We start from the raw sequence: 9,955 nt of genomic DNA on the forward strand, positions 1-9,955 counted from the left end.
AAACAGGAGTTAACAGTTGTAAGCTGCCATGTGGATGGGGAATTGAGCCTGGGTCTTTGGAAGAGCAGCCAGTGCTCTTAATTGCTGAACTCTCTCTCCGGCCTCCTTGATGCTTAATTTCAAAAGGTAGCCTTTATTTTTTAGTCAGTACCATATGTGCATGTGTACAAATACATAGGCTACCTAGCAAACTTTAGCCTGGCATGTAGGTGACAGTGTTGCACATTTGAGAAGTGTAGTGCACACCTGTAATCCCAAAATTTGAGAGGCAGAGGCAGGACTGCCTCAGATTGGAGCAAAACACAAAAGGCTGTAATCCCAGCACTGGGGAAGACTGAAGGAAAGCCACAATTCAAGGTCAACTTGGTTTACCTAGTACCTAGAAGTTCCAAACAAGCTGGAGCCACACACAGCAAGGTGTGTTCAAAAGTAGGGGTTTAAGGAGTGGGTGGCTGGAGAGATGGCTTGATAGTTAAGATCATTTGCTCCTCTCCCAGAGGACTTGGGTTCAGTTTCTACATGGTTGCAAACACCCAGCTGTAATGAAAGTCCAGGGGATCTGATGCCCTCTTTTGCCCTCCATAGGTACCAGGCATGCATGTGGTACACAGACATACCTGCAGGCAAAACATACAATATAAAAACACTATGCAAAAAAGGATGAACCTTAAGACACATACTAAATCAAGGGGTTGGGAGGACAGATTCAGACAGATACACCATGAACTCCAAGCTAGCTGGGCTACAAGAGTTGGGCTCGTCTCAAGAAGGGAAAAGAAAAAAAAATTATTTTTAGTGTATTTTAATAACATAGAGCTACTATAACATAGGATTTTTAAATTTTAACTTATGTCTCTTGTAGGGATCACAAACTGAACTCTCCAATATATTTAATTATTCATAGGCCTTTCGGAGATTTCCATTGCATGACGTCAACACTAGTACCATGCAATTGTTTCCTAAAAATAATTTTTCTTCAAAATTAGTACTGAGAAAAAAAAAAAAAAAAAAAAAACCAATGTATTTGAGTTGGTACTCTAACTTGTTATGGAAGTTCCAAGAGACTTGCAAATGATAGAAGTGACATTGGTGCCACATAAACAGTAATGGGTGAGAGAGTGCTTAGGGTTAAATAACAAGTAACGTCCTTCCGGAAAACAAGATGGAATGCCTCTTTTCCTTTCATACAAGACCTAGAACCCACTGTTCAATCCTCTACAGTTCAGGTCCTACATGGGTTAAAACACATGTAAGGCCATTTTTGACATTAGTTTCAACCCTAGTTCTCATAAAATGCATTTCAGGCACAGGCTAGATTAATTTGCTCTGTATCAGTTTAGTTCTCAATGCAGAAGAGTAATTTAAGAAAACAAAAACAAGACTCTCATTTTTTCCAAGATGTCCTCAAATCCCTATGCTCAAATGATCTTCCTGCCTCAACTTTTGAAAAAGCCAATAAAGCACCCCAGCAAATTTTAGTTAAAACCCAGCTAGCTGTACATGGTACCAGTCTTGCCTACATAGCAAATTCAAAGCCAGTGCAAGATGCTATCACAAGAAAAAAAAATGTTTTTAGATTAACAAAATTGACTTTGTAGTTGGGTTATGGTGGCACATGCTTTTAATCCCAGGTAGATCTCAAAGAGCAGGCAGGTAGATCTCAAATTTCCAGGCCAACCTAGTCTACAGAGCAAGTTTCAAGACATCAAGGAATATATAGACAAACTGTCTCAGAAAAATGCCTGATAGAAAAGTATTCCAAAACTCACAAATTGAGCCAAACCTGCTAGTAAGCTTGTAATTCTGTTCTCGGGGTAGAAAAATCACAAGTTCAAGGCCTGCCTGAGCCTGAGTTATTTTTTTAAAGAAAAGGAATGAGGATCATTGCTCAGTTGGAGTATAGCTTCCAACCATATAAATGCAAAGGCCTTAGGTTCACCCAGTACCTTCCCAAGGAAAACTGCCACTAGGAGGTTCATTTAGACCCAGTCTAGCTTGGCTGTAAGGCAGCAGTGTAGGGACAGCATTCTCAACAGTCTCAAGGGTATTAAAGACTCATCCTTTTAATAGACCATGTGCCTGTGGACAAAGAACAACTTGATGTTCTGCCATGTTCATCTAGGGATCGGGCTTAACAGCAGGCCTTAACTGCCTTTCTCAAGACTAGCATGGCTTGACTTTATTTCTAGACTCCCTAGTCCTTATGCCACCCAGACCGAGAAGAAACCCTAATCATTAGGAGCAACAGGCCTTATTCATGTGGAACCTTTACCTTCCAACTATCTTAAGAAACTAGAATGCCTTCATCTAAATTCCTAAAGATTTTGCCTACATGGGTACTGTATACGGGCCTGATACAGACAGGCCAATCTCCCAGAAGTGTTGTGAATCATGTGGGTGCCAGAATCTTCAGGGAAATTTAAGTTCACACTAAAGTCATAACCAAACAGCCAGCCTACTTAGAGCAAACATGGAGTTTCAGGTAAGTAGCTCACTTGGAGGGCTTGCCTACCACCAAGCTTTTGGCCCAGCTCCAAAAACATGCTTTTATCCAGTTGTCTTCCAGGTGCCAGTAGGTGGTGCTATTCCACTTAATTGCACTTATGCGTGCACACTAGTTTTGACAAACTCAGACCTTATGTCCCTCCTGATCAACTTCCCAGGTAGGTCTTGATTCTTTGGGGGTTTAACAGCTTAAAGTCAAGCTACATTTCTCTGGGGGCAATCCATTTTTAACCAGTCATATTTACAGTAACCTGAAGAAATTGACCTTTAGCGAAGGGTTTGCAATAGCAGCCCTTAATCCTACAAGCAATGGTCCTGAAGGGTAAAGATTACCTAATTGGATGCTTGCATCCCAAGGGGTTATTACACATGACTCTTAAATTTTGTCTAAAAACTAAGGCCACCTGTTGCAATCACATGGGCTGTATTAACATAAGCTACGCACGCAGCCTTGCCAATCTGCTTCCAGGGACTAGAGCCCATGCTCTTCCCAACATCCTTCAGGTTAACATGACTTGTTAGGAACTTTAAAATTACATGTTCTGACAACAAGCTGTCATTGTAACATGCAAACTGTTACACCAAAATTCAGTTTAATATTAGTTTCCCAAACCTCAACAGTTTTTATATTCGCAGCTGAGGTGTCCCATTAAAATACCACCCTACCAGCACCCAGTTTTACATCCCAGCATAAGCTTAGAAAAAACTATTAGGCAAGCTCATTTTAGAAAACCTTTTTGCTTACTTCTCTTTGCACTTAACCTATTCATTCAGTATTGGTCCTTGTAAGTTGTCATGTGTAGTCATGGAAGGAAATGCTACACCACTTTCCAACCTTGCTTAATTTCCCATGTTCAGACTCAGGTAATCCTACTGTGGTAGCAATCTAGCAATGGTGCCTAAAGCAAATTTAGCTGTATCCTTAACAGTCTGACCAGATCCAGACAGGTTTAAGTACCCATATGTCTGACCCAACTATATACCACCTAGTTGATACATCTAAATTAGTTTGTCCTAACCAATAAGATATTGGAGCTAATCAAACTCAAGGGCGTTTATAGTTTAGAAATGGCTCAGTCCTGGGGAGACACCCGTCAGATGACCAGAACTCAAATCACTAGGTAGGAGCCCAACCCCATGCACCTTGGTTGTATGCCTCAGTTAATGTTCAGCATTGACCAACACAGATTTCTCATTAAACTTGTTTTAATGGGTCTCAAAATTCTGTGACAGATTTTTGGTCAAGTTGTTTCCATTAAAAAGTACTGATTTTGAAAACTAATAACTTAAAACTGCCACACACAAAAAAAATGGTCCACAAAACATTCTTTCCTTCTGAAGGTTTTACGATGCATTGTTATCATTAACCAGTCTTTTACTATTAAACTTAAATGGCCAATTGAGACAAACAGTTCTGAGACCGTTCTTCCACCACTGAGTAAGACTGGGGTGGCAGGTGGCAGGGATAATATTCATTTAGCCTTCTGAGCTTTCTGGGCAGACTTGGTGACTTTGCCGGCTCCCGCAGCCTTCTTGTCCACAGCTTTGATGACACCCACAGCAACCGTCTGCCTCATGTCTCGGACAGCAAAACGACCTATGTAGAATGTACAATTTGTCAGTACCTTGGTTACAGTTAACTGCTAAGTTTCATATTACAAGCTTGATGTTCAGCATAACAAATTTAGATCATGCTTACCAAGTGGAGGATAGTCAGAGAAGCTCTCAACACACATGGGCTTGCCAGGAACCATATCAACAATGGCTGCATCACCAGACTTCAAGAATTTGGGGCCATCTTCCAGCTTCTTACCAGAACGACGATCGATCTTTTCTTTAAGCTCAGCAAACTTGCATGCTATGTGGGCTGTGTGACAGTCCAGAACAGGAGCATACCCAGCACTAATTTGGCCTGGATGGTTCAGGATAATCACCTAAAATAACAGCATTTATTTAAGTCTTGCCTTGCTTGTGATTCAGCACACAACCAGCCTTGCCACCTATTTTGAAAATTTGTTACCTGAGCAGTGAAGCCAGCTGCTTCCATTGGTGGGTCATTTTTGCTGTCACCAGCAACATTGCCACGTCTAACATCTTTGACAGACACATTCTTTACATTGAAGCCCACATTGTCCCCAGGAAGAGCTTCACTCAAAGCTTCATGGTGCATTTCAACGGACTTGACTTCAGTTGTTACATTGACTGGAGCAAAGGTAACCACCATACCAGGTTTGAGAACACCAGTCTCCACTCGGCCCACGGGGACAGTGCCAATACCTAAAATATATTTTATACAGATATCAGTTGACTTACACACCTCAAAGGAACTCACTTCAACATCCTACTTATTATTCTACTTACCCCCAATTTTATAGACATCCTGGAGGGGCAGTCGAAGAGGCTTGTCAGTTGGACGAGTTGGTGGCAGGATGCAATCCAAGGCTTCCAGCAGTGTGGTGCCACTGGCACTGCCATCTTTTCGGGTGACTTTCCATCCCTTGAACCAAGGCATCTAAAAAACACACACAGGCAGTCAGATATTATAACCTCCTTACTTGCAGCCTTCTCCATTCAACTACCTTAAAAGTCACTTACATTAGCACTTGGCTCCAGCATGTTGTCACCATTCCAACCAGAAATTGGCACAAATGCTACTGTGTCAGGATTATAGCCAATTTTCTTAATGTAGGTGCTGACTTCCTTAACGATTTCCTCGTATCTCTTCTGACTGTATGGTGGCTCGGTGGAATCCATTTTGTTAACACCGACAATTAGCTGTTTCACACCCAGGGTGTAAGCCAGAAGAGCATGCTCACGGGTCTGCCCGTTCTTGGAGATACCAGCTTCAAATTCACCAACACCAGCAGCAACAATCAGGACAGCACAATCAGCCTGAAAGAAATAAAGCAATCATACCATAAAGATACAACATCCCCACTAAAATATCCCGGGTCAGGAGTGGGTAAATTTTACACACCTGAGATGTGCCTGTAATCATGTTTTTGATGAAGTCTCTGTGCCCTGGGGCATCAATGATAGTCACGTAGTATTTGCTGGTCTCAAATTTCCACAGGGAGATGTCAATAGTGATACCACGCTCACGCTCAGCTTTCAGTTTGTCCAAGACCCAAGCATACTTGAAGGAGCCTTTTCCCATCTGCAAATGACTTGTAGTTAGTACACCCAAGACCTTGGTTCTACTCCCTGCTTACAATTTTATCCTTCCATTTGCCTTATACTTGCCTCGGCAGCCTCCTTCTCAAACTTTTCGATGGTTCGTTTGTCGATTCCACCGCATTTATAAATCAGGTGGCCGGTTGTGGTGGACTTGCCAGAATCTACGTGTCCAATTACGACGATGTTGATGTGAGTCTTTTCCTTTCCCATTTTTACTTTGAGTTAGCGGTGGCTTTCACAACACCTAAAAACGGGTTTAAAAAAGAAATACCTTTGAACTGCTAAGCTGGAGAATGAGCTTCGCTCCAACTCAAAGAAAGGGGCAAGTTCCAAGAATTACTTCCAGCACCGGGCTGGCCCGATCAGTCTCCACCCACCAAGTATGAACAAACTCCAACGCCATTAGATACCCCTCCCCCTCGCTGCGACAAGCGGTGCCCGAGAGAAGCCCGAGGTGACGATTGTGGCCTGTAGACCACGGGGTCACAGGAAGCGGCGGCCGGCGAGGGGCAAGCCCTCTTCCTTTGTGTGGGTGACTCACCCGCCTGCTCCAGCGGGCTGCCGCGTCCTCCATTTTGAGCTCCTTGCAACAGGGCCCGGGAGCGGCCATCTTTCCGCGCACGCAACTGGTGCCGGGCGGGACCGCCTCACCCTTGTCGGCGGCAAGGGAGAGCCGCGGCCCCGCCAGGGCGGACCGTGCCGGGTGCTGGGGCCGCACGGCCCCGGCCACGCTAAACTTACGCCCGGTTGCTTCGGAGAGTCACAGGCCTCGCCCCATCCAGGTGGCGTCGGACATGTGCTCCGAAGGCGGGCGGGCCCTAAGCCGCCGCTCCCGTCCTTCCATTCCTCCCCATCGTGAGCCGTGCGGCCTCCGTCCGAGCAGGCTCCACACCCTCCTTTTGTTAGCCCGTGCTGCCGGAAGGCAACCGGGGGCAACAAGGCAAAAAAAAAAAAAAACCCGAGCGCCGGCGGAGAGGCACGCGGCGGCGCGGACACCACGCTAGGCCTCAAGCCGGACACGAGGCGAGGCTACGGGGCGGCCGCTAGGCCTCGCACTCTCCCTCCCGCACGGCCCGACACTCGGAGCGGGAATGCTCACGGCTAAGCGCTGCCGACGACACCGCGTGTTACCCCGGCCCGCTCAGAGCAGGGCTCCAGCCCCGGGGCCGGCGGAAGCCACACCCGCAACCTACCTGCGTTCTGACGGCAAACCCGTTGCGAAAAAGAACGTCCAAGGCGACTACCGCACTTATATACCGTTCTCCCCCACCCTCGGGAAGAGGGCGGAGCCAGCACACGACACCACTTTCCCAGTTTGCCCCGCGCCAGCTCCCTGGCCCCCGCTCAGCGCGCCCCTCCCCCCACCGCCGGGGACTGTGAGCGTGTGTGCTCGGATCCACCCCGAGCTCAGCCCTGGGCGCATGCTCCTCGCGCTGTCGCGGGCCGGGTACCGGGATTCGTGGCTGCGAGAATTTAGCGACGGTCCCTGGGATTTCCCCAGGCGAAGGCAAATTCGTCCTTTTGTATGAATTACTCTCTGACCCAGCCGAGGGTGGGGCGGCGAGGAGCTGGCCGAGAGTGCGTCCAGAATCTATCCCTACTCTTTCTGACTCCGCTGCCAAGGCTGAGTCAAGATCCGGGTGTCCCTTCCCACGGAGGCCACCTCCCGACGTCAGCTCCGCTAGCCTCCTGTTCGCCTCCCGCATCCCTTGCCCCTCTGGCCGGGAGAGGAACACAATGTTGGGGACCCTTCCCGGCTCCAGAACTCAAGGGCTCTCAGCTCAGCAGCGGAGAGCTCGACGGATCTGCCCCTGTGCTGGCCCCTTGGTTCATTCCATCCAGTGCCAGCTGCTTCTCTGGAAGCCTGAAGAAGCCTTCACCCCCTAGAGGTTCCGCTCAGAATATGCTTCAATCCTACAGTTAGCTGTACTTCTGATTCTAGGCTTGTTAACGCTATAAAGATTGTGTGTGCGCGCGCGTGCATTGTGTGTGTGTGTGTGTGTACACACAGTCATTTAATTGAACATGAGGACCCAGAAAATTATCTAATCCACTCCACGTGGTCTCATTTAAATACCAGCATCAGCAATCTCTCCCAATGCCCATCCCTAACACTTGTGAAATCACAGCTTCTCAAAAATGGCTTGTCTTATTATTTAAATCCCTTTCTTTGCTGCAGTTCTAGTGATCACACCTGCATTGTTTTGTTTTTGAGACAAGGTCTCTCTTAGCCCTGGCTGCCTTGGAATATGTAGACCAGGCTAACTTCAAATTCACAGAAATCCGACCTGCTGAGATTAAAGGCCTGGCCATTTTTAAATGCCTCTCAGGGCAGACACTGAGAAGTGTTTCTCAGGGGAAAGAAAAACTCCTTTGTTTTGATTTTTTTAATGCTAGAGATGTAACCCCAGGGTGTCAACACACTAGGGAAGCATTCTCTCACTAAGGGACATTTCTAGCTCAAAGAACGCTTCTTTTTAATAATCTGATTATCCATCATTAGATCTCCTCTCCCAGGTGTACAACATCACTACCTAGTAACAAACATTTGATGTTCTTGCACCAATCTCACAAGGAGTATTTGAGGGCCTCTGTCTAGTGTTCACAGAAACACACAGGATTTGCAGAGAAACAGTTCGTTTCTGCGGAAGAGTTCCACAGCCAAGGAAAAACTTAAATATAAAACCATTTGGAAACAATTCAAAGCAAATTTACATGATCTTTGCTTCTTATCTCTTGTCTAGTTCTAGTTTTCAATTACTTTTCACAACCCAAGCTGTTGGTTTTTTTTAACTTTCTTAGAGTGCCATTTATTTTGTGTGTGAAGGCATGTGCCTTAGCACCTTGTGCGGAAGTCAAAGGACTCCTTTCAAGGGTCAGTATTGCCCCTCAGCCATGTGGGTCTAGGGGATCTAACTCAAGCAGTCAGGCTTTGCAGCAAACGCCTGTACCTACAAAACCATTTAACCACCTCCTTTTGTTTTAGTTGAAACAGAACCTAATGTAGCCAAGGCTGGCCTCAAACTCACTATGTTGCTGAGGCAGGCCCTCAACTTCTAATCTTCCTAGCTTCACTTCTCAAGTGCTGGGATTTCAGGTGTGGCCCACACACATAAGTGTCTTTTCTTGCCTAATGAAAAACAAAGCCCCCGTAATAGCCTTCCTAATTCTTATTTTACAGATCCTAAAGGCAAGTTTTCTCATTCAAGTGGTTTCTAGCTGCATTTTCATTTAACACTGGTAATTGTAATCAAAGAATCCAGGACAAAGTTTCCCTCAAAGTATATGTATAACTAATCATGTTCTATCCACAGAAGCCTTTTCTTTTTCTGACCAATGAGGTTGTTAAAGGATCAAAGGCAGGATCTATTCTGTGTGTGCACAAAAGCCTTTTCTGTAATATCCACATTAGCCTCTCTCATTTCACAAATTCTTTTTTCCAAACAGAATTTTTCTAGGGTTCCTAGCCTATCATATACATATGGGATAAAATTATCTAGCCGGGTAGTGGTGGCGCACACCTTTAATCCCAGCACTTGGGAGGCAGAGGCAGGCAGATTTCTGAGTTCAAGGCCAACCTGGTCTACAGAGTGAGTTCCCGGACAGCCAGGGCTACACAGAGAAACCCTGTCTTGAAAAAACAACAACAAAAAATTATCTTGATACCCTACTGCCTATTTGTAACAAGAGAAATTGCAAGAAATACTCAAAAACCAATCAGTAGCAAGAGTAGCACTCTCTCTGCTCTCATTTATTTCCTTGGAAACACTGGTTAGTGATTCCTCTCTACAGCTTGGTTCCCACAGTGGGCTATATTAGTGTATTACAGTAGTGGTAACTGTACCACACTAGGTGTTATTTCCCATGCTTGCTGTAGCAGGGTATGCTTCCAATGGTTTAGGCTTATATATTAGGTAATACAACAGTACTCATTTTTTATTTTGTTTTATTTCATTTTCCAGACAAGGTTTCTTCTCTGTGTAACATTCCTAGCTATCCTGGAACTCACTTTATAGACCAGGCTAGCCTCAAATTCACAGAGATCTGCCTGCCTCTGCCATCCCTGTTGCTGGGATTAAAGACCTACACAACCAAGCCCAGCAACCCTACATATTTTAACAGGAGTGGCAAATTTTTGACAGAGTAAAGAAATTATTATTTCATGACCTGAGGGTTTGAAACAAAGATTAACAACTGAAAGTTTAGAAGATTTGTTTGTTTTAATGTTTTATTTTATATATGTGGATGTTTTGCCTGCATGTGTGTCTGTGTG

At 45.3% G+C, this 9,955-nt stretch overlaps 1 protein-coding gene across 1 annotated transcript; it reads right to left on the bottom strand.

Annotated features, from left to right (window-relative positions):
• Positions 1-3,693: 3,693 nt before the first annotated feature.
• On the bottom strand, positions 3,694-7,103 carry Eef1a1 (eukaryotic translation elongation factor 1 alpha 1). Its single transcript, XM_034483823.1, has 8 exons — positions 6,876-7,103; positions 5,749-5,926; positions 5,483-5,662; positions 5,101-5,397; positions 4,867-5,017; positions 4,526-4,782; positions 4,205-4,439; positions 3,694-4,102 (listed from the first exon to the last, which is right to left on the bottom strand). Exons 2-8 carry the CDS (start codon positions 5,890-5,892, stop codon positions 3,978-3,980), a joined length of 1,389 nt encoding a protein of 462 aa, XP_034339714.1. The 5' UTR covers positions 5,893-5,926; positions 6,876-7,103; the 3' UTR covers positions 3,694-3,977.
• Positions 7,104-9,955: the final 2,852 nt, after the last annotated feature.

The sequence above is a fragment of the Arvicanthis niloticus genome, chromosome 21 (genome assembly GCF_011762505.2).
Source record: "Arvicanthis niloticus isolate mArvNil1 chromosome 21, mArvNil1.pat.X, whole genome shotgun sequence".
NCBI classification, from domain to species: Eukaryota; Metazoa; Chordata; class Mammalia; order Rodentia; family Muridae; genus Arvicanthis; species Arvicanthis niloticus.

What these genes read in the sequence shown, in the direction of transcription:
- Eef1a1 (XM_034483823.1), bottom strand. Translation starts at nt 5,892, where the DNA reads ATGGGAAAGGAAAAGACTCACATCAACATCGTCGTAATTGGACACGTA. An exon ending in CAGCTGGCTTCACTGCTCAG is followed by an intron (nt 4,440 to 4,525) that starts GTAACAAATTTT and finishes CTGTTATTTTAG; the next exon opens with GTGATTATCCTGAACCATCC. An exon ending in CTCTGACTATCCTCCACTTG is followed by an intron (nt 4,103 to 4,204) that starts GTAAGCATGATC and finishes CATTCTACATAG; the next exon opens with GTCGTTTTGCTGTCCGAGAC.